Source organism: Eptatretus burgeri, chromosome 10, assembly GCF_056783735.1.
Source record: "Eptatretus burgeri isolate ZD-2024b chromosome 10, Ebu_testis_v1, whole genome shotgun sequence".
Lineage (NCBI taxonomy): Eukaryota > Metazoa > Chordata > Myxini > Myxiniformes > Myxinidae > Eptatretus > Eptatretus burgeri.
The window spans coordinates 46705651-46733448 of NC_140970.1; the positions used below are offsets into that span (position 1 = coordinate 46705651).

Genomic DNA, 27798 nt, shown 5'->3' on the forward strand with positions numbered 1-27798 from the left:
GAATGTAAAAATTAGCAAATCTCCCAAAATTCCCAAACCTGTCCGTCTGGCGCGCTCACATAGCCCATGCTGTTCATTAGACCACAGACACCCACATGCCGAAAGTGGCGACAATCCGTTCGGCAGTTTCGGAGGAGGTACGTCAAATTACGCGTAGACGTTAACGGAAATAATATATGGGATATATATATATAGGATATATATATATATATATATATACATATATATATATATATATATATATATATATATATATATATATATATATATATATATATATATATATATATATATATATATATTCACGGCCCTGGCAGTTCAGGTTAATCCCCCCGACCCAACTGTGGTGGACGGGCGGTCGTGATTCTTGTTGCTTATTGTGCATGTGGGACGGTTAACGGTTAAGGTGTACCAGAGACGTTCACCAGGACGGAAACACAAGGGCTTTATACTCAAACTCACAAGAGATACAAGCAACTTAAATAAATACGGGTATTTTTTTTTAATGAAAATCAAATATTTACAATGATAACTATAAGGGCACTCAGAGGAGCACATACCTCCGCCACATAATACCTGATCCCCACGAACATATCAGGCCCAATACATTTTTGAAATATCATGCTATACAGTACTACATCGTTTTTGGCCTTATCTCTCAATGGTGAAGAATCACTTAAAAACTAAATAACTCTCTTATCCAGATCCGGATTCGGATCTTCACCAAAATTGAATCAATTCGTCCTTGCCACACACCCAAAGTGTCCACCAAGTTTCGTCCAAATCTGTCCACAACATTTTGAGATCTCGCGCTTCATTTGATTTTTGGTCCTATCTCTCAATGGTGAAAAATCACTTTAAAAACTCTAGTAGTCGGATCCAGATCCGGATTTTCACCAAAATCTAATCAGTTCGTCCTTGTCACACACCGAACCTGCCCACAAGATTTCATCCGGATCCATCCTGGTGGTCGTGGCTTTACAAGTCATGATGTAATAAAATATCTCAATTCTCTGAATGAAAACCACAGACATTGGAAATTATCATGATCATTTGAGGTACTGTTCGTTCGACTTCTATGTACTCCTGCACCGCTGAACCGAATTAGCTTAAAACTGCAACTTGTGCTCGTGGTGAAAGCATAGAAAAGGTAGTGAGAGAAGATATACAAGCGGGAGCAGATGAAGGGATTGACGGAAATTGTGAAGGGGGAGAGGGGAATGGGAGAAGGGGATGCTGAGCTGATAGATTACAGGGAGTACCTTTGCAGGAGTTAGCTGCAATGGACCGTCTCGTACATGCGCACGCGCGACCGACACACACAAACACACACACACACACACACACACACACACACACACACACACACACACACACTCGTGAGCATCAGTAGATTTCACAAGTTTGTGCCGAATATAGAAGAACACGAGTTATTAGTGACATCTATCCATCTATCCACTCCAACAAAAACACAGGCTTGGCTCGGCGCATGCACAACCAATGGTGTTTGCACTACCCATTGTGACAAAATGGCCGTCAACGACATATGGGTTTGCCAAAGTACAGCAAATGAATTCCTCATGAAGGAGATCTACTCAGCTGCAGATATCTACGGCCGATTGAGTCATGTGTTCGGAAATGGGTGCCAGCAGTGTCAGAAGATGGCAAAACACTACAAAGACAAAAACACAGACATCGCCGATCAGCCACAATGTGGTCAGCTGAGGAGAGCCACGAGTGAACACAACCAACAGAAATTTGATACTCTCAACAGTGAAGACTGAAGGGTGAAGGTTATGGAGATCGCAGCGCACCTTGACGGGAGATGATACTGACCTTGGGATATCGGAAGGTTTGTACCCATTGGGTTTCCCAGTTTCCTTATGGAGGAACACAAAAACACACGCATGGATGTCATCACAGTTGCTTCAATGACATGCTGCTGACGGTGATGACTTCCTGTTCCATTTCGTGACTGGTGATGAAAGCTAGTTCCACCATTTCGATCCAGAAACCAAGCAACAAAGCATGGAATGCAATCACTCCACATCTCCAAAATAGAAGACCAAAAGAGTTCCCTCCACCAGGAAAGTTATGGGAACTGTCTTCTGGGATGTCGAGGGATGCATACCGATTGATTTCCTGCCCAAAGTGGAAACCATTAATGCGGCTTGCTACGTTCAGACATTCAAGAAACCGACCGTGCACTTCGGGAAAAGCGCCTGATGAAAAAAGGTGTCAGCTTTCAAAATGACAATGCTTGACCTCACACTGCAAGTCTGACATTGCAGGAAATCTTAAAGAATGGCAGGTAAGTGCTCCTCCATGCCGTATCCAGTCCGGACGTGGGCCCCTCGGACTACCATCTGTTCGCACCGTTGAAAGATCACATCATGAGGTGCCAGCACTATGAAAATGACTCGGCAGTCCAGATAGCTGTGCATAACAGGTTGCAAAGTGTTGGAATGGACTTCTACTGAAGTGGGATTTTTAAGCTTGTGCAGCGCTGGCAGAAATGTATGGCTCGTACTGTATCTAGCCGAAAACGAAGTGAATGGGAAACTGAAGCTCGAATTTAATTGTAAAGAAAAATGTGCAGACAAAATAATTTAATTTGAAACCAATTCAATAATGCAACTATCACAGAACAAGGTTATATTGTTACGAATATGGAAGCCATGAGCACTCAACATAAGGTCCTATAGAACAGTTATATCGGTAAGTATGTGTTTTTTCGTTCGGGTCCCCGTCCCTCATTTAATGGGTGAATAAATGTACATGCACTGTTAGTTATTTTGATAGTTAGGATTTTTACATCGCTCACAACAACAACTACGGCTACTACATCTACTACAACAACAACAACAACGCCATTTCGCTCTCACGGCGACAACCCTCTGTTCCCGGCGTTCTCCGCGCGCTCGCTGGTATGCGGGTGTGTTCGGAATTCGTTCGGGGATGGAATTCCATTCCCAAATATGGTCATCGATCGATTCACTTGGCTGCGCGCCAAGTAAGGGAATGCGTCGTGTCCCACCCAACAATGAGCGGACTGAACTCCATTCCCAAATATGGTCATGAATCTATTCACTTGGCTGCGCGCCAAGTTAGGGAATGCATCGTGTCCCACCCAACGATGAGCGGACTGAACTCCATTCCCAAATATGGTCATGAACCGATTCGCTTGGCTACGTGCCAAGTAAGGGAATGCATCGTGTCCCACCCACTAAGGACGGGCCACGCCTGAGCGGACCGCGCCCGAGAGCGATAAAAGGAACGGAGAGCAAAGAATCGGGTGGATCTGCTCGAGCGCGGAGAGGAAGAATTCGGGCCCATTCAAAACGCATCTCTCAAGGCTGGGCGAAAGGCATCTCGTCGCTGGCGTGCTCTGGTTCTCGGCTTGTCTCGTGGCTGGCATGGTCTGCGTCTGGCTGCCCTGGTCCGTTCTTGGCCGACTGGTGCTCCGGGAAGGTGTGGACGTCGAGCCGCGCGCTCGCGGCCAGGTAGCCTGCCACTTTCTCGTCCCTCAGCTCGACTTCCCTCCGAGCTGAAGGGATAACAAAGACCATTTTGGATCCGTTTCTTTTGGGTGTGCGCCTGTGTGTGGGCCCGTCTGTAAGTAGGAATTGGTCAAGTGCTTGTGTGTAAATTTACATTCTCCATGAGTCGTGATAACTCTGCCCTTACGTGCTTCCCTCGTTTCCCCGATTACTGTGAATAAATTTCCCATTTGTTAAATGTATCAGCTTGTTTCTGTGTTTCTTCCATTGGCTTAGCATGGCACGTCTTGGTGAATTATAAAGTCTGTTGCCGATGTAAATGTACATTTGGACCGACGGTACTTCGGCAACCATCCGCTCGGGTTGCGCACGGGTCGGGCACGCTAACAGCTCGACTCGTACGAGTGCCGTCCAGGGTGTAAATACTCAGTAACTCGCCACGTGGATCTCTAGGTATTTTGAAGTTTGGCAAATAACCCTGTACCACGTGGTAGAATTATTGACGATTCACGGTTTGGTAAGGGACCCGTACCGTCGGAGTTTTCCGAAAGGTACAATCTAGATTCCGGGTGTTCGGTAGAGTCGACACTACCGCCCCACCTAGCGGTCGTGCTCGCAGCCGATACCCGGCTCCGCAACAAATTGGTGTTCAGGAGCAGGATTCAAACCCCTCCGTCCCCACGAAATTCACGGATTCGGATCAGGGGTGTAGAGAGAAACCCCCCGTGTCCCCCAAATTACGAGCATTTTAAATTCTCTTCCCAACACGCGACATGGCAAGCCAAGACGAGCTGAAGCAGTTGGGTAGTAGTGTAGTGTTAGTAGAATCCATGCTCCAGGACGATACCACAATGTAGGTCGACCATCCCCCACAACCGAACCCAGGGGTTGTAATGGGCGCGGTGGAGGCGGCGGCAAACGAGCGCTCCCCACGTGCAATTTCCCGCACGGACCAGATGTTGGAAATGATGAGACAATAGATGCGAGAGGTACGAACGATGAACGACAAAATGGATGCGAATTTGGAATGCATGGATGCAAACGCGCAGGCACTGAGGGGTGATATGCGAACACAGCGAGGTGAAATGCAGTGTGTGGGGTTAAGCCTGCAGGCGAACTTGAAGGAGGTGAGTGGCGAAATGCGGACTGTGGGCGAAAAAATGGCGGCACCATGTGGCAGAGCAACCGAACCAACACGGAGTGTGCAATGTGTCCGGCCCGCGATGGAGATGGGTAAGGTCAAGGGGACGAGAGACGCCGGCACGATAATTGATGGGGAGACATGCAAACTCGGACACGAGGGGGTGTCGGAGACGAAGAAATTAACAGAGTCAAAAGGGATGATGGAAGAATTAGTAGACACGAGAGGAGTCAGAAATAAAGAGGGAAACGCAAGAATTAAAATAAATAACAGAGACACGGGAGATAGAACAAGCAGAGGGGAACGAATTAAATTAAGTAATTGACGAACACACACATAGAGTTCGTGGGGGACAAGGAGGTTAAGCATGGGGAATGTCTCGTGGTCCGGTGTGAGCAGCAGGATAGCCTCCTTAAGGAACAAAGGGAGACTGTATGCCCCCTTGAAGCAGATCGCGACGAGGTGGGTCCGGTCGAGCCGTGCAAGGTTGAGGGGATGTCTGAGGCGAGCTTGGGGGGTATGGAAACCCCGGGATTGTTTGTGGTACCGCGAATGTCCCGGTGTGTGTGGTTAAGAGTGTGAGTGGTGCGAGTGTGCCGGAAGGTAAGTATGGTGTGAGTAACATGGCGTGCATGAGTGCATGTGAGGAATTGGTACGCGGACCGACCCAGATGGTGGATGGGTTTATTGTGGAAATCGTGCCGGCTCCACACAACATGGCGTCCAAGGTCCGTTCCTTTGTTTTCAGATGGGTCTGGACGAGCGCGACTCAGGAAGCCGGCGCGTGAACGTCCTGCGTTTCAAAAAAGACTGACGCGTGGACGGCTTAAATGACGACTACGGGATGAATTTGAAACACACGGGTTCCCATGTGGGCACATGTGCGGGGCATGCCGCCTGTTCTGTTCATGGAGCGCACAGAGCGGGTTCCTGGGAGGATGCGCTCATGCTGGCCTGGTTCGCTCATGTCAGCCCGGGAAACCGCGCAGGTTCGGTGCGCGGGTGACGTCATCGGTGGGGATCTCGCGGCACAAATGCCGGGGAAACGGCGCACGTTGTCCCGCGTGGGGAATTCCCCGAGAGCGAGTGCTTGCTGGGATGTGCAGGGTGACATCATGGCTGCACGGATCGGCCATCGAAGGGGACGTTGGTATCGCCCAAAGGGACGAACGGAAAAGCCGTAAACCGCCACCATGGTGGTGCAAAAAGGAAAAATAAAAATAAAAGACTCGCTCCAAGTACATGGCCCAGCCAGGATGTGGTAAGCATCCTAGTTTGGGCATAGGAGCACTAGTTAGCGGGATGGGTTAGTTTAGATAGACCGGCCTCATGGGGGCATGAGCTGTCCTCCATGGGACCCGTGAACTAGTTAGTGGGAATATCAGTTTAGATTTAGATGGGAAATGGATCTTGGGAGACACGGACAGACATGGAATGTGCAGTGGGGAGGTAGCTTAAAAAGGAACGTGCATTAGTTTAAGGGATGACGATGGAGCACGAGATAGTTAGGGGAATCTAGTGAGGCGAATGGCAGTGTTGGAGTGTATGAGTGAGTTTAAAGGAAAAATTGAAATGTGTGATGAGTGAGTGTGGGACAGCAGGCTCAAGTGTGTGAGTGGAGTAGGCCAAGGGTCCAAGGATCAGGATAGTGTAGTGGGCACGGGCGACCCGCGGAACGGGACCCGTAGCGCCAAAATACCATGTGGGCATCGGAGAGGGGGCAATGCCAGGGAGGACAACCCCCCGCGTTCATAGGGAGCAGGTAGGCTCGGAGACAGCCTCAGGGCCTGGGGGTGCCATGGCTAGAGTTTGGCAGAGGGGGAATCCCTGCCAAGTGAGCTACGCTGCCCAGCCATGAAATTGTGCAAGGGCACGGAAGAAAATTTGAGGGCTCGGCCCAAATTTATAATGGACACCAACACAGGCGACGGGAATCATGGTTTTTAGAATCCATGGTTTAAAGTGACAGGCATTTTGGAAAGCCCCGGGGATAGTTTAAAGTTTAGTAAATGCTAGGATAGATAGGAAATGTACCCCTTCACACCATCCATCCCTTCGCTCTCCGTAGGCCGCTGGACCCACCTTGGTCGATTGCTGAAATCTGTGGGAGGCCATTCTGAGGCTTCGTTGGACCTCGAGGCAGCACGCTAGTCTCTTCCCTATTCCCCTTCAAAAATAGGAACGTAGGGGTTGGGAGTAGCCTAGGTTGACAAGATAGGTTAGCCGGACAAATACAACAAAGGGGGTTAGGGAGACGTAATTATAAGAAGAAAAAAAAAGGGGCGAAATTTTGTGTTCATTGTTGCAAATTAAGAGAGTGGGTATGGACAGAGACAAGCAAAGGCGATAGGTTGAGGGGAGACAGTAGGGTAGGTCCGAGCCCGCTTTCGGGGTGGCCGGCACCAGCGCACTCCCTCCACAGATCCTCGGGGACCATACCAGAGGCCAGCCAGCTTCCTATTCCGGCCTGTTGTGCTACAGTTCCTGGTCCGCATTGCCTTGCCTTGCCATGCCTCGTTTGCCTGCCTTTGTCAGAACTCCATGCCTGCTGCTCTTTTTGCGTTGCCCCTGTGTCCACCAACTATGCATGTGCACCAGGACCATCTCCAGTGTTTGCAAGGACTGCAGGCAGCCTGCAGGCAACCACACACTGGGACTGCATCGGTGCAGCCCGTGCATCGTTTGCATCCATTTTTGTTTTTGCATCTTCCATCCATTTCAAGTGAGCCAGAGACTGCATTGAGCAGCCTGGCCACGTCTTTCTTCTTGCATAAAGGCCACGTCAAATGGCCTGTGGGATGGCACATGGCCTGCCGTGTTAGGGTGAGTTGCCTCCAGTAGTTGGGGGCATGAAAGAAATTGAAAGAAGAAGGTTCACTGCGAGGAATACTCAAGGGGGACCTTTTGAGCAGGCCCTGAGGACGACTGACCTCAGCTGCTGAGCACTCACCCACACACAAACTGTGAACTTTGCCATGCCTCTTTCCCACAGATGACAGGTCCTGGGCCATGGTTAGTGTAAATCGATAAGCAAGGATTGTAAATAATTTAAATATACCATCAGAGATGGGGAATCCCCCACCATTGAATGAAAAAGGTCATACATATTCCAGATAATGAGGGAGGTGAATTGGAAACAAGACACCATTTGGTCATCATCTCAAAAAAGTTTCCCAGGGGTGAGGAACGTAGTAACCAAAAATAATTGAAATCAGATAAGCGGTTTTCCAGTTTGGTTGTTGGTTGTTGGAAAAACCTTTTCAAGGTTTTCCAGTTATTACAAAAAACATTTTTTCAAGATGGCCACCCCAGTCGGCCATCTTGGATCCGGCCACGTCCAAAATCAATAGGGTTCTTCCTTTTCAGGTGGTACACGTGTGACCCAAATTTCAAATCGATATGGCGAACAGTTTATGAGTTATCACACTCACAGCTAATATGGAATAGGCAAAGCCTAGAAGCGAATGTAGAATTCTTCTTACATTCGCTTCTGACTTTACATAAAACTTGTTCACAACTGTACACTTGCCAACTATACCGTGGTACGTGTAAGCGCCGCACAGCTGATGATTTTTGACGCAATTTCCGGTTACTTCGTCCTGGATTCGGGATCAGCGAACAAATAATGTAAATCACGATTAAAAAATATTTTTTGATGATGCGGGAGATATCTTTATTAAAATTAACTTTGGGGAAAAAAATAATTGAAGAAATGAATAAATAAACGATCACTTCTGGTCAAGAATAAAAGAAATTAAAAGTTCCGGAAAGAGTTTCAAAATCACTCCTGGTAATGTTAAATACAAAATAAACACTTCCTGTCATGAAAAAAAAATCACTTTCGGAAGTATAAAATTAACTTTGGGGAAAAAATAATTGAATAAATAAATAAACACTTCTGGTCATGATCTCCCGGCATGCATCATTCCCCATGACAAAAACCAGAAACAAAAAAAAAACCAGAAGCATAAAGAAAAAACGGAAGCAAAAAAAAAAAACGGAAGCAAAATGGTCATAGCCAACGACACGGATTCACAATTGCCAGGGTATTGTGTTGTTTTTGTTGTTTCCTATTCTCTCATGTGCACGCGTCAAGTAATATTCACAAGATAGAAATAAAACCCAATGGTGTTTATACACCGCACAGCGTTTAACAACAACCGGAAACAAAAGGTCATAGCTAACGACACGGATTCCAAATAGCCAGGGGTATTGTGTTGTTGTTCCTATTCTCTCACGTGCACGCGTTAAGTATGAAACTCACTGCGTTCACTAAAAATGTTGACGCCCGGACGCCCGGACGGACTGACAGCTGGACGGACAGCCGGACGACCCGGGTGACAACAATATCCCCCTTCCGCCATGCGGCGGGGGATAAAAGCCCATCTGTATGTCGGTCGTAGCGACGGCAATTGTAGCCAAGTTGTCCGTGTGAGTCTGATAGTTAGTTGTGCAGCGCATTAGGTTATTTATTTTTGGGACATGTATAAAAAAATGTCGCACTCAGGGATCCGTAGATAAATCAGACTGGGGAGAACTTACACATGCTGGTCACATGCAAATTTAACGAATTGGGCCGAGTCTGTAAAAAGGGGAGGGGGTCGTGTTACGAATCTGGAAGCCATGAGCACTCAACATACAGGTCCTATAGAACAGTTATATCGGAAAGAATGTGTTTTTTAGTTAGGGTCCCCGTCCCTCGTTTAATGGATGAATAAATGTACATGCGCTGTGAGTTATTTTGAGAGGATTTTTACATCGCTCACAACTACGGCTACTACATCTACAACTACAACAACAACAACACCATCTTCGTTCTCACAGCGACAACCCTCTGCTCCCGGCATTCTCCGCGCGCTTGCTGGTATGCGGGTGTGTTCGGAATTATTTCGTGGATGGAATTCCATTCCCAAATATGGTCATGAACCGATTCGCTTGGCTGCGCGCCAAGTAAGGGAATGCGTCGTGTCCCACCCAACGATGAGCGGACTGAATTTCATTCCCAAATATGGTCATGAACCGTACCCTCAGAGTTTTCAGAAAGGTACGATCTCGATTCCGGGTGTTCGGTAGTCGACCCTACCGCCACACCGAGCAGTCATGCTCGCAGCCGATACCTGGCTCCGCAACAATATGAGCTGTTTGAGAAGTATAGTACATAAGTGGCCATCCATCATCTATCTATAATTCCAGCTGTGTGTGTGTGTGTGTGTGTGTGTGTGTGTGTGTGTGTGTGTGTGTGTGTGTGTGTGTGTGTGTGTGTGTGTGTGTGTGTGTGTGTGTGTCCGCTGTTTCTCGACAACCACTGGTCCGATCTAATTGAAAAACTTGCCAGCTATATTGCTGGAGACCTGAGGATGTGCCTTTTCAAGGTTTGATATTAATTGGACAAGTGCTTCCCAAGTTATGGCCATTTATTTACCAAACCAATAACAGGACACGGTGCTGCGTAGGCATGGCCTGTGTGCTTTTTTCTGGCACGCGGTTTGAAATTGTTTGTTTTCGTTTTTTTGTTTGTTTTTGTTTTTTTGCACGTACGGCCACGGCTTCTCTTTTCTTTGTGTTTTTCCTTGCGATGACATTGCGAAAAGGCAAAATACGTTGACGCTCATTGAATAATTGGCCATTAAAACTAAATTGCGAATAATCGGAACTGCGATATGCGAACTTCCAGACAGTTAGGACTTAACTTCCGGACATCCAGATAGTGACGACTTACTGTATTCTTTCTCGATTTTTTCTCGAGTTACTGTATTCTTTCTTTCTCGGTTTCTGTACTTTCTCGATTTCTTTACTTTCTCGATGGCTTTATTTTCTCGATTTCTTTACTTTCTCGATAAATTATCGATCAATTATAGAGAGATAAACACAATGCCCCAATCCAGTCGTCGTTTACGAGAGCGAAGGAACGAAACTGCGCGCGTGAACGCGCAATGGAATCTTACGAAGCACGAGCTGCTCGCTTGACACGCGATGCTACGCGCGTGACAAGGCGTGGTGCAGAAGAAACGGATGAAGAACGAGCTGCTCGCTTGACATGCGACGCTACACGCGTGAGAAGACGTCGTGAAGCTGAAACAGATGAAGAACGAGCTGCTCGCTTGGCAGACAACACTAAACGCGAGGCAAAGCGTCATGCAGAAGAAATCCCTCACCAGCAAGAAGACCGGCAAGTAAGGGATGCCCTGCGCCATCAGGACGTACACCGAGCGAGACAACAGCAGGCTCACCGTGAGAATCGCAACCTTGCTCGATACGATGATACCGATTTCTTCCGAGAGGAACTTCATGTTGAGTTCAGGCACGCGTTGAGCAGGACCTCATCTATCTATAATTCCAGCAATGTGTGTGTGTGTCTGTGTGTCTGTGTGTGTGTGTGTGTGTGTGTGTGTGTGTGTGTGTGTGTGTGTGTGTGTGTGTGTGTGTGTCTGTCTGTCTGTGTGTGTGTGTGTGTCTGTGTGTCTGTGTGTGTGTGTGTGTGTGTCTGTGTGTGTGTGTGTGTCTCTGTCTGTGTGTCTGTCTGTCTGTGTGTCTGTCTGTCTGTCTGTGTGTCTGTCTCTCTGTCTGTGTGTCTGTGTGTCTGTCTGTCTGTCTGTCTGTCTGTCTGTCTGTCTGTCTGTGTGTGTGTGTGTGTGTGTGTGTGTGTGTGTGTGTGTGTGTGTGCGTGTCTGACCGCTGTTTCTCGACAACCACTGGTCCAATCTAATTGAAACTTGCCAGCTGTATTGCTGGGGACCTGAGTATGTGCCTTTCCAAGGTTTGATATCAAATCGGACAAGTGCTTCCCAAGTTATGGCCATTTATTTACCAAACCAATAACAGGACACGATGATACCGATTTCTTCCGAGAGGAACTTCATGTTGAGTTCAGGCACGCGTTGAGCAGGACCTCATCTATCTATAATTCCAGCAATGTGTGTGTGTGTGTGTCTGTGTGTGTGTGTCTGTGTGTGTGTGTCTGTGTGTGTGTGTCTGTGTGTGTGTGTGTGTCTGTGTGTGTCTGTGTGTGTGTGTGTCTGTGTGTGTCTGTCTGTGTCTGTGTGTCTGTCTGTGTCTGTGTGTCTGTCTGTGTCTGTGTCTGTGTCTGTGTCTGTGTCTGTGTCTGTGTCTGTGTCTGTGTCTGTGTCTGTGTCTGTGTCTGTGTCTGTGTCTGTGTGCGTGTCTGTGTGTGTGTCTGTGTGTGTGTCTGTGTGTGTGTGTGTGTCTGTGTGTGTGTGTGTGTCTGTGTGTGTGTGTGTGTCTGTGTGTGTGTGTGTGTGTGTGTGTCTGTGTGTGTGTGTGTGTGTGTGTTTCTGTGTGTGTGTGTCTGTGCGTGTCTGACCGCTGTTTCTCGACAACCACTGGTCCAATCTAATTGAAACTTGCCAGCTGTATTGCTGGGGACCTGAGTATGTGCCTTTCCAAGGTTTGATATCAAATCGGACAAGTGCTTCCCAAGTTATGGCCATTTATTTACCAAACCAATGACAAGACACATTGATGCGGCTATTTATTTACCAAACCAATGACAAGACACATTGATGCGGCTATTTATTTACCAAACCAATGACAAGACACGTTGCTGCGGCCATTTATTTACCAAACCAATGACAAGACACGTTGCTGCATAGGCGTGGCTGCGTAGGCCGGCTGACGATGACGTCACGGGCCGTGGCGGTTACGATGGGGATCGGTGCCTTAGTTACCATGGCGTAGGAGTGGCAATGGTCAATGGCAGCGAATGTCATGGCAAGCAAAGACAGGGAAGTAAACTTCATTTTAATTTGGATTTTAATTAACTCTGTGTGTAAGTATCACAGCAGTTGTTACTTCAATGCAAGCGATAATTCGTGGAATGCATGTAAACATTCCGTACGGGCACGCACCACTTCCGGATCGTGATGACTTACTGTATTCTAATAATATCTTGATTTCTTATCCGCATTTACAGATAAACACAATGCCCCAATCCAGTCATCGTTTACGAGAGAGTAGGAACGGCCTGTGAAGTTGTTTGAAATTTTTTTTTTATTTTGGTTTGCACGTACAGCCACGCACGTACGAGCACGCACTAGTAGATGGTAATTTACACAGTACTTCACCAAGTTAACACAATTAGGCTCCTCACAAAAACATCAGCGTGCCAAATTTTCACGGGACATGTTTCATGAGATTGTAAATGGGGACCTTAAGGTCGTTTGTGAGACATATTATCGTGAGACATATCTCGTTGGTACCAAGATTGTGAATGGATGAAAGGAAAAGTTGGGAAAGCACGTTATGAAGAGGTAGAAGTCAATGAAGTTTGTAATGGCATAATAATTTGGTGGACAGGAGATGGGAAAGTGTTAACTATTCCATTTTAATGAAGTGGTGAAGAAATAATATGCAATGATGTAAGAATGCTCCCCTGCTTTAAAGAACGGGAAGAAAGGGAGAGGGGGGGACAGGGTTAGAAAGAGGGGTGATTGAGGACTTGGACTTAGGTGTGAGGGATGTGGGGAGGGGGGAATTGAGGACTTGGATAAGCGGTGTGGGAATTGAACATTTGGGTGAGGGGTGTGGGGATTGAACACTTGGGTGAGGGGTGGGGAGAGAGTTGAGGACTTGAGGGTTGGGGGAGAGTTGAGGACTTGAGAAAAAAAATACCATTCTTTGCATAATATTGCAGGTCACATTTTCCATTACATGGAATTTCCATGGTTACCTGCTCATGATAATACAAACATTTTAAAAAATATTTATTTTGATCCACTGATAATTGACATTGAGCTTGTACTTTTGATAATTTCCACGGTACTAAAAATTTTTTAAAGAAAAATTAAAGTGTTGCAAGAATGGGGTTGGAATTGGGGTGATGAGGAGGTTTAAGCTGCATTCACATGTCCTGTAAATGTAGAAGCAGATACAGTAAAAATCATGATCGATGTTTTTCAGTGTCTGTGTTCACATATGTCCAGACACAGTTACAGATAAGATTATTCCCAAAAATGTTATGTTTCCTCTCCTCATTCAGTTAAAGGAATTTTGGACAGTGTTGCCTTTTCATTGGTCGCACTTTCGTAGCCATCTCATATTGCACTGAAGGCATGAACCGCAGAACTTGACGGGTGACATGTAGACTGTCCACCAAAAAGGGGAAGGCAGATTATCCCCATCCTGAAGATCAATAGTGAGCCAGCTGGGTTTTGTGACTTGGTGCTTCTCCTCCAAGGAGTTCAGTTTCCAGATGCTTGAAATCCAAAACTTTACAACGGCTAACATCGGCTGGTTTTGCGACCACAACCTCCGGGAAGCCAGTCCAGTGTCCCCACCACTAGGTCACCACCATACCACAGTTAAATGAACAAGAAATTCCGAGTATTAAATGCAAAATAACAGCTCTACCATTGAAGTGTTTATTCATACGAAGCAGAGCAATGAAAGATAGTTGAAAGAAAGAAAATGTATATGAATTTATGACCAGCATACCGTGGTAAGAACTTGATATACATGTGGATGCATGAGGCCGTTTCGATGCCGAAACTCCGCCACACGGATTACTTCAACTGCAATTTGAGGTCGTGGTGGGGTAGTTAGATCCATGTGGCTCCGCGTTGGTGTTGACATGAGGGATGGAATGCTAGGGTGAGAAGGGAGCTGCCCTCTGCGATTTGCCAATTCACTGCGGCACTGCAAATACAGGACCGATGGCTCACCGGAGTCAGCCAGAAAAAAGAAAAAATAAAATGAAGAAATACAGACTCTTGACATTGGCAAAATAAAAATAACTCACAACAGTCATATTTTAATGTGATAACAAGGACAAATATTTTAATATCTTGGATTAGAAATCAAAAGGTAAATTTCAGAGGAACTTGACGCACCTGTGCACCATTTGCCAGCTCCACCTGTTTCTCTGGCCACCCAGGTTGGCTCGCCCCATGGTTCACTTCACCGACATGACTGCCACAACATAAAGGGATAATAAAGGTTCAGAAAGAGCATTTAACACTAATTTATAGTCCAGTGGGAAAACAATGACCGAGAAGAAGACAATAAGAAATATAACACTGAACAAGAAAAAATTTTTACTGGAGATGTGTAAAGTGATTTAGACTAATTTGGGTACGCTGATTTCAAAAATCATAACCGTTTTGCTGTATCACGTCAGGATTTTCAGTAACAGAAATATTCCCATTGCCTAGAAGTCAGGATTTCAATGAAATTTACAAAAATTCATTTATTCATTTATTTCATCATGAATGCTTCAAAATTATAGAAATTACAGAAAAACTCCACTAGAATGTAATTAAAAATGCTTTAGGCATTTGGCTTTGCGTTTGTGCTGCTCTGTGTCAGTTTCACGATGCAGGAACCAGCAGAAATCGCCCATCATGTTCGGGTTGTGCCGCCCTTGGTAACGCGTCTCCATGAGTGAAATCTCTTGGTGGAATCGCTCGCCGTGCTCGTCTGAGACTGCTCCCAAGTTGTCAGGGAAGAAGTTCAGGTGCTGGTGTCGGAAATGGATTTTCAGGGACATCCTAGAGCCAAGTTTCCTGAAGGACTCCAGCAGCTGCTGCACTATTTCTTCATAGTTGTCCGCGCGCTCGTTCCCCAATAAGTTGATGTCACAGCTTTGAAGCTCCTCCACGCTGCCAGCTCTTTGGGGTTTAGAGTTGTCGGAAAAGTTTCGTCCTTCATAATCTGTCGGATTTGCGGTCCAACAAAGACACCAGCCTTGATCTTGGCCTCCGACAAGGTGTTGCCAAACTTTTCCTTGAGGTATAAAAACCCACGCCCATTCAGATCCATTGCCCGTACAAAACTTTTCATCAAGCCGAGCTTTATGTGGAGTGGTGGAAGGAAAACCTTGGCTGGGTCGACAAGGGCGACATGCTTCACGTTGTGTCGACCAGGTACATGCTCTTTTCGCTCTTCCCAATCTTTCTTCGTCCAGTGATTCTTGTCGTCTCTGCTATCCCAGAGACAAAGGAAGTACATGTATTTCGTGTAGCCTGACTGCAGCCCTAACAACAGCGCCACCACTTTCAAGTCTCCGCAGATGTGCCAGTTGAAGTCATTGTACTTGATGGAATCAAGCAGCTGCCGCATAGTCTCATAGGTCTCTGTCATGCCGAACGCGTGAGCCAGTGGGACTGATGGTTTCTCGTTGCCATTGTGGAGCAAAACAGCCTTCAAGCTGTTCTTCCCCGAGTCGATGAAGAGGCGCCAGTCTGCAGGATCGTGATCACACCCAAGTTCTTTCAACAGACCGTTGATGTCACTGCAGAATGTCATCGTGTCTTCCATCTCAAAGAACTCAGCCATGTCTCTGTGACGTGCTCTGAACAAGGATATCTTGGTGTTAGGTTCAAGTAGATTCCACTGCTGCAGCCTTGATCCAAGCAGCTCTGCCTTCGCCTTTGACAGCGAGAGATCTCTTACAAGATCATTTAAGTCTCCTTGGTTCAGAAGGTGTGATTCTTGAGTGTCGGGTTCAAAAGGTTCATCATCACCATCCTCTTCACCACTGCTTACAGCTATGTTCTGATCAGCTGGAGGTGTTGGAACGGGGTTCTCGTCATCATGAGGCACAGGTTTACGAGCAGAGACGCAGTCAGCGTACTTGATGTGACCTTTATTCTTCTTGTTGAAGCCGGCGATGCTTGTGCAGCAGAAATAACAATCATCATGATGATTCTGCGGCTCACGCCATATCATGGGCACCGCAAATGGCATGCTCGCGCGCTTGCCCACCAACCACTGAGTCAAGGTTGTGTGACAGCTTGTGCAGCAGATGTGTGGTGCCCAGCTCTGTTCTTGGTCCCCCACCTTACACCCGAAGTAGTGAAAGTAGGCGGCCTTCATTTTCACTGCTGTAGATATACTTCGCTGTTGATCTTTTTTGGTATACCGACCACAGACATAACAGAAGTTGTCAGGATGATTGGTACAGGAACGCCTACTCATCTTTATCTGAAAGAAAGAAATATAACACAAGTTAACAACAATTGTACGAAATAGACATGTTAAAGACATATGTAAATTTCATTGAAATCCTGACTTCTAGGCAATGGGAATATTTCTGTTCCTGAAAATCCTGACGTGATACAGCAAAACGGTTATGATTTTTGAAATCAGCGTACCCAAATTAGTCTTGATCACTTTACACATCTCCAGTAAAAAAAAATTTTTTGAAATTTGTTGTTCAGTGTAATAAGTGAAGAAGACAACATTAAAAAATTGGTATGATGCAATAGCACAGCAAGGTCTCATGGGGTTGTGCTCCCCATGCAGATGCGCCCCTCTTTTGAAGGGGAAAAAAGGGGGGTTTTGCCCCAAATATTGTTATTTCATTCAAAAGTCTTCTCAGAAACCTCCAGACAAATCGAGACCAAACTCGCTACGAGGCATCGGGACTTGATGTTGTGCCCTATGCCCTAACTTGATGTTGTGGTGCTCATGGCCTTATCTCCCTGGGAAATGTGGCCATGGGCCCCTTCCCCAAATCCTTCATTTTCACGAAAACATCTCCACAACTACCTGAGCGATACGGCCAAAATTTGGTAAAATGCATCAGGACAGTAAGGTCGCACGGGGTTGTGCTCCCCATCCAGGTCCACACATCTAAAGTGGGTACGAGGGGGATGTTGCCTCAAATATTGGTATTTCATTCAAAAATCTTCTTCTCAGAAACCGACAACCGGATCAAGACCAAACTGGCCATGTGGCATCGTGACCGTGCCCTAATAGTGGAGCGGTCGAGGCCAAAAAAGGGCCTTATTTAAGGAGTTACCCCTCCACACTTTAGAACAAGGCAAATTAGGTATCGTTGGATTCGTTAGGATGTCTACTGTATGAAAAACGATGTTTTACATTCAAATTCTAATTAAAACATGGACATAAAACCCATAAAACGCATATACGGTTGAGCATTATGGAATATCTTAATAACTGTTATTTTGGCACTTACAAAGATTGAAAACTTAGTAACATCCCATTAATTCCTTTCTGCCAAGTACACTCACAATATTTGGGGTTAATGAATGAGGGGTTAACCCACTTCAGCTGGCCCAAAATAGCCCACAATTGGGAAGTTTTAACACACTATTTACACCATCATGTCCGTATCATCTCCGACTTCATCTCCATTTGCCACCTCAATTATCTCCGGCCGATTCTCACATTCTCCACCACAGGAACAAATATCAATGCACTCAAGTCCAGCAATGACACACTGGCATTTCTGTCCGCGACAACCTTTGTCAGTGCAGTACAAATGAGTTAGGTCTCTAACCTCTGCTGGTGCCGATTCATTCTGGTACATTGTTGGACGCAGTTCATCCTTTGCATTCACATGCCAACCATGGCCAACTGGGTTCATGTTCTCAGGTGTTGCGACGTGACTCTGACACCACACTGCTACTTGGTATTGGGCCCACAATACATGTTGTTCGAAGGCATCATCTGTTGGTGGCAGTATCGATGCGGGCTTATCAGTGGTGGTGGCAAGTACGAAACGAAGCTCATTCAGTGAACTGAGATTTTTAGTTTTTTTACCATGCATGAGAAGGACAAATCGCCTTGCGGTATCTAGGAAAGTAGGCACATCCTGGAATGCTTCCAGGCCCTGTAAGGCATCTGAATTTTTGGTGAGAGCTGAATATGCCATTCGCTTTCCAAGTCTGTATAAAGCACTTGTCATGTCACATCCTGACAGAGCATGCACGGCTGGTAAGGACTTGCATGCTGCTTTGCTGAGTTTGGTACTGATATGGTGAACAGGTATGAATCGTTCCTTTGAGACGAATTTCCCTGAGTGCCCAGCATGCATATATACTTCATCGGCCAGTGCTCCCCTGCTCCAGTAATACACCAACAAGACCAGGACATCCGTGTCGTCACACCGAATGATTATCCTTGGACGGTCTCTCGATAACATGATTGCATGCAATACCAGACGAGTGTCCGCCTCCTCTTGTGTGCTGTACCAACCCCTCAAGACTGGACACACCCACTTCATTCAGAACTATGACCACTTCTCCATCTTCAAATCCACCTGCCAGTACTACCGATTTATCTGCAGGCAGGAGATCTTGTCCATTGTCGCAGATGTACTGACAGATGAATGAAGCGAGACGAGCCTTGTTGGTACTGGTTTTGAGGAAGTTCCTGTAGTTCGGGACGTCCATGTTCCCTTGTATCTGGTAGTTGAATCCGGAATCCATCATTCCTCGTCTGTGTCGTTCAGTCGACTTAGTTGAATGTTCTCTGTCATACCGGTCAAAGACCAACGTCACAACGTCATTGGAAGGATCCATGTCACTGTTCTTCAGAAGATGCACAGTTCGGTTCAGAACCACCTTTTCAAGATCATTGAAAGTCTTGAAATGATTCTCGTTCAGGGCCTGACACATTGCCATGCCATCAATGAGGTATGCAGCAGACTGCGATGACGTCGGGGAATTCTGACTGGGAAGGACAAGAATTTCATCCGTATTTGCTTCCAGCTTTTTGGCAAGATCTGCTTTGTTGGTTTTCCTCATCGAACCATCGTCATGGAACATTGAAGGTGGAACAGCTGCCAGTTCGTAGAAGAGGACCTTGCGCGTATCCACGTCACGGTTATTTGACACTGCAAGCAGTCTTCTGAAGAGTACCTCGGTATCGATCATTAACTTCCTATCCTTATCACTGGAAAGACACTTCCTCGTAGCAGGAAACGTTTTGACTACTGTCTTGGGGATTGGATCCCAGAAATTCCTCTTCTTTTCGTCCCCAAGCCTTTCATTCGTGAACTTATTGAACATTTCCTGACCCTTTTGTGGCACTCCATTCATCGACTCTTCGACTTCTTCTGATGCCACCTGACCACTAGTTATATTAACTAGGGAGGTTGCCACACTTTCCAGGTCAAATGGATCTTGGCATTGTTCCTTGATGTATTCCTTGATGACTTTAACATCATTCTGGTCCTTGGTCACTCGAGCACATCCAAGTTCTTCATGTGTATTCTTGGACTTGGGAGGTGTACACATTTCTTTGAATCGTTCTGCGTATTCCCCGGTTATGTGGCGGGTCAGCAACCAGCGAACTGAGGCTCCTTTCCTCAGTGTGTAACCGATGACACCACCTTGGCTTTTAGCCTCGCGATTGATACTCTGTTCGAGAGCCTGATCCGTAGGAATGCAGTTGAAAGTCCTTTCTGAGCATTTCACAACGAAACCACCTTCCGACATGTGCTGAAACATTCGTGGAGCTGACACCTCCAAGTGACGCATTTCCGCAACATCGACTGGGGTGTATTGTGCAGTTGCTGCGGCCTGCAAGGATGAAGTACGGTATGACTTCAAGGACGGCGGTATGGTGCATTTCAAAATCAGCCTCACGGTCTGCCCGAAGTAACTTCAAGAGGGTGTCACCAGCATCCAGAAAGCTAATCCAGTAACGGAATGTTGCTGATTGTTCTCTTCCTGTGTCTTTGAACTTCTTCATTGTACTGAGAAGAGAGGATGACAAGCGCATTTCAATCTCCTGACACACAGCAGTGCAGGCTTCCGGGGATTGCATTTTGAAGGTATTCTCTAGATCTGCAATGAAGTGTGTGGTCTCATCATCCAACCAGGGCAACTTATTTTTCATTGCAAAGGTTTCGGCAGCTGATAGAAACAAGTGAAACAGTGCCAGTCTGATTTTGCATCCATTCGTGTACCAGTGCGATTCCTCTTAGACCTCTGGCATACTACTTCCCTTGCAACATCAAACTCACGGATGCATCAGCATACACTTCAGGTACTGTCAGCATGTTGTGGAGACCACCATCACTAAACAGCTTCCCTCTACTAGCTATGAAAGCCATAGGGAGATGCATCCCACCAAGCCTCATCGTCACTCGACCAGCCAAGGGATCTGGCTCAGTCCAGAGAATCTGTTCAGCCTTGCTATATATTGGCAGGTCAGCAGTGACCAGAACATGTTCTTGTCCCAATGCAGTTGCAATTTCAACCAATTTGAGCAAAGTCATGTAGATCATAGAGAAGTCAGAGGGTGGCTCATTAATGAATGGGAGATACCATATTCGAGTCAGTGGAATTTCTCTCTCGCTAACTGGAGAATTGAATCCACCCCAAGCCGGAACATGTGAGGTTTCAGGGGCACTTGCACGGGCCATTTCCCAAATCAAGTCTTTTCGTACCACATCACTAGCAGACTTATCCAGTTCACGCATGGTTCTGGTTTAGTATGGGGTTTGTTGTAGCGTATGATTTCATCCTCATCACAGCTCTGTGCATCTAGGGTTTTTAGGTTTGATCTTGGAATGCAAGGTGTTTCTTCTGGCCTCGGGGACCTTTGATACAACACCACAGCCATTGAATGTGTAGTGTTCTTTCCGTCTATTGTCTGTTAATTTTGATCGAAATTGTCAATCGTGGCATCAACAGTGGTCTTAATAACATTCTCAGGATCATAGACAGAAATGTCACGTGGTATATGAACATCAGACTTAGTTGACAGCTGGTCCAAAGCAATGGCAGTGAGGAATCTACGCACTTCATCATAAGGTATGCTGTGTCCAAGAGAGGACAGGTCATCTATCAGTTCTCGACTACCATGGTCGTGGTGCAGCTTGACACAGAAACCAAATGTTATTGGGGTATGGATTTTACAAACTAGAGAAATCATGTTGTGACATTTTGCAAGTACTCTCATTTCAATGTTTCCCATGTCAGTCTCAGATTCATAGCTTGTCTTTCAAAGTCTTTCTTTGAAGTACACAATGCAATGAAATCATACAAACGATTCGGAACAAAGTCCTTGCACTTTTTTGTCTCCATATTCCCACTGGAATCATAACGATCAGATTGAAATGTAATGTCACCGATACATTTCCTGATGATACCAGCTGCCTTATGCAAGACAACAGTGTCCTCTTCTGAATTGACATCATCAGAGGATTCGAGTTCACATTCACCAATTTCATTTACATGCAGTTGTAGCCTCGCAACATGTTTCAAGGCCTCAGCAACTGTGATATCCCCTGAGCATACAAGATCAGACTTCCCAGGCTGGACGATGAATGAAATCCTGTCTCCGAAATGCTTCTGTAATTTCTCCTTCAATCTCCATGTAGTACCAGACTCATTGGTTTTAGAGTTGACCTCTGCTGATATAGCGACCAATCGTTCATGCAGGACAGACACGGTTGTGATAGAGTTGGTTTTGGACAGGACAGTCTCTTCAATCTCCTTACACAAACTTTTGAAGGCACACGCATTGTCAGATTTAATCAACCTTAGCCCGAGCACTAGCAGCTTTAATATTGTTAAGCGAGATGTAATGCGAATAACAAGAGCGATGATATTTTGCATCCATAGCAAACAAGTCAGTGTTTGACAGCATTCGCATTTGAATCTCATAGTCGTTTTACTGAATGGCTGCATCAAGCCATTGGCTGAGTGGCTGAATGGCTGAATGGCTACTGCGAATAACATCTCAAGCTTTTGTATAGCAAGTAGGGGAATAACAACACAAAGAAACTGGGGGTGTATGGCAACCTGCCATGGTGAAAGGGTAGTGGGGGGGTGGGGGAGGGGGCGATTGGAGAATGTTTTCAATTTTTATTTTTTTTGTATACAATGTCGAAGCTCGTATAAGAGCTGTTATCGTCGTAGTTTGTCGATTTCCTTGGCGATGGCTTCCTTCACTGTGACAAACCTCCATTGTGATGCGGTTGCAATGGAAGGATCAAATGATATGGGAGGATCCGTTTTAATTGCACAATAAAGTAATGGCTTTGATGAGCTTCATGATCTTTACAATGCCCTCATAATTGTATTTATTTTGATCTGATATATATCAATTAGATGTTTCTCGTTCTAATTTTCTCCCTTGCAAGGGTTGCCACCACTGAGGACTGCTCTTCCAGGCACCTTTCTCACATTAAATGTACACCAGCTATAGTATCCAGAATCATACTTCTCTCAAGTGGACACGACATTTAACAAACTTTTCCCCTTCCTGGCGACTTTGCTACATAAACCGTGGACATTTCCCTTCTGAGTTGCGATGTAAATAAATGATAACGTGGTGCAACAATCGGGTGGGGGGGGGGGTCCGTTGTGGCACAAATAAGCACAAATCAATTCAAACAGGTATTTTTTACAAAACAAACAGCAAATTGTGGTGCTGGTAAGAGAGCACTCAACAAATGGGAAAGTTGCACTCGCTCAGCACAGCTTTGAAAGAAGAGTTTCATAACCACGCAAGGCAATGCATTTTGACACGGCATTCACTCATGTCATCACTCAAGCCGACGCTGTACCAGACATGCTTATAGCAATCTCGACTTGCAATAGCCATGCAGATGCATAAACACATAAAGCCATGTGACAGCTCAATCGATAAGCTTTTATCATGCTCCATTTGCAAGACGAAGCAAAAGTTTCACAAACTGCATATAACAATTGTATGTTCAAAGGTTGCATCAGTCCATATTACTAATCTTATCATACTGTCACCAACACCACCATGACACTTTTATATTTTATATTACCATACTGTTACACCACAAATATTTATAAAAAAAAACAAGTTTTTGATGCTCTTTTGAGTTGCTGACGCAAAGAGGAACAAAGACCAAGTGAAACAGAACGGCACTCGGTAGGAGTGAATACCTTCGCCAGGCCGAACAATTTACGTTTTGTGTTCCACCGACAGAGCGGATCTACATCCGTACCCCAACCAAAATTGAATCAGCTTGTTTTTGTCACCTAACCAACTCATCCACCTCGTTGTCATAACTCGTCCACAACTTTTTTTTAAACATCATGCCATCTATCGTTTTTGGCCCCATCTCTCAATGAATCAATCAAAGGTAAAAACAACTCGTATCCGGATCTGCATCTTCACCAAAATTTAATCCATTTGTCCTCATCACACCTCCAATCTGTCCACCAATTTTTGTCCGAATCCATCCACAACTTTTTGAGATATCCTGCTCACAGTCAAACAAAGACAGACAGACAGACAGACAGACAGGGTTGAAAACACAACCTCGGTCCACATTCGGTGGTGGAGCTAATTACACACAAGCACTTAACGAGAATGACACTTGGATAAAATGGAAATTTTCATAAATCACAAACTTTGCTTCGTTCACCTTGAAAATGCCAGGCTGAAGAGCAATTTAAACCAACGTGCTGGATAATAAACGCAGAAAGGATTACTTTCATCCATCCGTGTTAAAGGGGAACCCAAATGCTCAGACTACCTCAACACAAATCTATCCCTTGATACACTACAATAGAGATATGATGTCTATTTCTGATTTCCAAATTAAAGAGGAGGTAAATTTGTGATTAAAGGTCAAATACTAATTCTTATTCTTCTTATTCTTCAGACTAGTACGGGCCCGTAGGGGCGGGCCTGAAGGTGCGTAAACGATGATTGGATTGGGGAATTATTTTAATTAGATCGGATCAACCGTATCATAAATGGCCATGACTTGGGAAACACCTGGGAAACATATTCAGGTTCCCAGCGTCAATTGTGACATCATATCAAATGAAGAAGAATTGTGACGCCCCCTCTCTCTCGCCCTTCTCTCTCGCCCCCTCCTCTCTTGAATTGTGACGCCCCCTCTCTCTCACCCCCCCTCTCTCGAATTGTGACGCCCCTCTCTCTCACCCCCCTCTTTCCCCCCTCTCTCCCTCCCCTCTCTCACCCCCTCTCTTGCCCCCCCTTTTTTCCTCTCTCTCCCCCAACCCTCTCTCTCCCCTCTCACCCCTAGTCTCACCCCTCTTCTCTCCCCCTCCTCTCTCGCCCACCTCTCTCTCCCCTCGTCTCGCCCTTCCTCTCTCCCCCTCCTCTCTCGCCCCCACTCTCATCCCCCTCTCCCGTCCCCTCTCCCGTCCCCCTCTCTCGTAGATATTGGTCAACAGATAAATGGCCGTAACTTGGGAACTGCTCGTCCGATTAATATCAAACCTCGAAAAGGCACATCCACGGGTCCCCAGCAATATTCTTGGCAAGTTTAAATCAGATTGGACCGTCAATCGTGCAAAATAAATAAAAAATAAAAAATAAATAAATATTAATTGTGACGTCATAGCACAGTGTCTTGTCATTGGTCGACATAAATGGCCGTAACTTGGGAACCGCTTGTCCGATTAATATCAAACCTCGAAAAGGCACATCAGCAGGTCCCCAGCAATATTCCTGGCAAATTTCAATCAGATCGGACCATCAATCGTGCAAATAAAATAATAAAAAATAAATAAATAAATAAATAAACATTCATTGTGACGTCATTCGTGATGTCATAGCACCGTGTCTTGTCATTGGTCGACAGATAAATGGCCGTAACTTGGGAACCGCTTGTCCAATGGATATCAAACCTTGAAAAGGTACATCAGCGGGTCCCCTGCAATATTCCTGGCAAGTTTCAATCCGATCGGACCGGTGATCGTCCGGTTATTAATAGTTTGGGAAAAAATTGGCATGATAAGGTGAGAAGGTGGAACGACACCTTCCGCTGCCATATATACACCTTTTGAACACTGAAAAAGCAGTAAAATGGCCGTAACTTGGGAACCGCTTTTCCGATTGATATTAAACCTCGAAAAGGCACATCTGCAGGGCCCCGGCAATATTCCTGGCAAGTTTCAATCAGATCGGACCGGCGGTCGCTGAGAAACGGCGGTCGCAGACAGACAGACAGACACACACACACAGATTGCTGGAATTATAGATAGATTAGCTGTGACATCATACATGGAAATAGACCAACAGATCACCAACTGTCTCGGGTTAAATCGCAGTCCGATTAAACCCAAATGGCCAATAATTTTAGATTTTCCACAAATATGTCGAGTCGATGAGTCCTTGGTGCTTGGTATAGTAATACAAACCGAGATGGTTTCATGCTGCACCAACGACCGAAAGACCCTAAGTTTGTCAGTAATTGGACGAGGTTTTTCTGAAATACCCGCGTGTGGATCGGGCCGAGAAAATGTTTGCTTTTGTGCTCGCAACATGTTACAGAGCACTGTTATGAAACAACAGAGATGGCTTGATCTTGTGGTTATCCACCATGATTAAGCGGAATAAAAAGCCGTCGCTCCAAACTGCAACACCATCTCGACCCAGCTACCAGCACATGTACACGGAGGATTTGAGTGGTTGTTGCCCGGCAGTTACCACAAGAGTACCTGAAAATAGTTATCTATTATCAACACAAATTTCCACAAATTAAATGAACCAAAATCTATTTATAGTGAAAGAGAGAGAGTACATACGCAGAGATGCCAACTTTTGGAAATCAGAATTAGGGAGGATTTTCAACCGACACCAAATAATGTGCGCGAAGCGCACATCTCGAGCGCGGAGCGCTCGACCCTTGCGGCGGGGTCCAGGGCCCGCCTTAGGGCCCTGGAAGCTCTGGGGTTCTAGACGCTCTCTAGTGCCCTCTGAGCCCTATTTTGGAGCATTTAACATGTTAAGAATTCCCACTTTTTGAACAAAAAAAGGGGAAAATTGTGCACTTTTTAATGTTACATGTATGTTAATATTAGTAAGTTAGGGGACAATCAAAGATTAACAAAAAGCACAAAAGAAGCAATATTTTTCTTACCTTACTGGCTGGTACTACTGCTGCTTGCTTTTTCCATGGCAGCTTTGCTGAGTGACAGCTGTGTGGCTCTTTTAGCCCTTCTGATTATGTCTTTGCTGTATTCTCTCTGGTAGCAAGGGGTGTTATGAGCTAGTTTTTCAATTAAGAGAGCTTCCAGGGTTTTGACACTCAAATTGGGACGAAATTCAGTATGATTCTTCCGTACAAGACTGAGTGCCCGCTCACATGATGCGCTCGAATGAGGAATGACCAAGATTCCCTTCATCACTTTGCTCAAATTAGGATACTTCTTGGCACCAGTGCAGGGATCTGTGAGCTGTGAAATCCGATGCCACTGCTCATCCACTCTCACTGTCTCAGTAGCAATTGTAGCTATGGAGGCGTCTGCCTGGTAGTGAGCGAATTCACTCTCAAGACTGTCTATGTCACTATCACCGCCACTGAACAGACAGGGGAATTTCTTGATGAAAACTCCACACAGTCAAACCCCACTTCTTGGTGTAGCTTAACATCCAGCACCTGAGCATGCTTGGCTAATTCATCATCTAGCGGCCAGGTTTTGAAGATGTAATTGCAGGCTTTCACATAATATGAGCGAACTGCACTGAAGAAACCTTGGATGTCTGACTCACTCAGAGTGAAGGTGGATTTCTTGAGACTCCTTTGTTCCCTTATATACAGTTTGGCATCGTTCCCAATCATGAGGTCCTCATCATTCTTCTGATGATTTCTGTCAGAGAAGGGTACATTTACCAGAGCAACCGATGACACCGATGGTTTCAAAAACCATACGAAGATATCTTTCAGAAGACCATTCAATTCTCCGTGCAGGAGATGAATACAGGGTTCGTCTCTTTGGAGCAGAAGATTCCCCTTTCTCAAAAAGCTTGTTAGCATATCGAAGGAAGAAACAATAGAGTTTTGTTTGTGGAGACAAGAACATCCTGTTGACACGTTTTTCTCTAGATTCCTGCACAGTGTTTGAGGAAGATGCGCTTTTTAGTTGTAGAACTCGTAGTACACTTAGCCGCAGGGCGATCACACTTGCGTTTACTGCCAGCAGAAGAGGTCAGACTCGTAGTACCAGATCCAATTTTACGTTTGAGGAGAGAGCTTGAGGTAGGTGCAGCCAAGGAAGAAGACCTCTGATTCGAAGGTTTTGCTGAGCTTCTATCAAGTGATTTGGCAAAAGCAGAACTTAACTTGGGTCCTTCTTTGCCTGTAGATGGGACTATCACAGTCTTTCTCGACTCTGAAGGAATCTGCTTTGTAGATGAACGTGATGAAGGGCCGGTGATGCTCCCTGCTCTCAGCATTGGTTTTGGTGCTGTCCCTGCTGTCTTCTTCGCAGCAGATACTGCAGTGGTAGTGGTGAATGCTGCTCCACGAGTGCTTGATCTTGCAGTGCCAGTACTGGCAGTAGATACAGTGCCGTCCTTCTTGCTCGTTGTTAGAGTCTTGGCTACAGTTGGTTGCATTTTTCTTCGTACTTCTTCTTTGAAGAAGAGGCGAAGTGGCTCCCACTGTTCAATCAGCCTGTCTAGGCACTGACCAAGGGACAGCCA

The 27798-nt window shown here is 45.7% G+C and overlaps 1 protein-coding gene across 3 annotated transcripts in view; it reads right to left on the reverse strand.

Moving 5' to 3' along the window:
* Positions 1–27798, reverse strand: part of FAM120A (family with sequence similarity 120 member A) — a 131277-nt gene that overhangs the window by 72424 nt on the left and 31055 nt on the right. For all 3 annotated transcript variants that reach the window (XM_085898135.1, XM_085898136.1, XM_085898137.1), the window contains 2 exons: positions 14487–14565; positions 14092–14292 (listed from right to left, as the gene is read on the reverse strand). In XM_085898135.1, coding sequence (XP_085754261.1) covers positions 14092–14292; positions 14487–14565 — 280 coding nt within the window. The remainder of the gene's footprint in view (positions 1–14091; positions 14293–14486; positions 14566–27798) is intronic.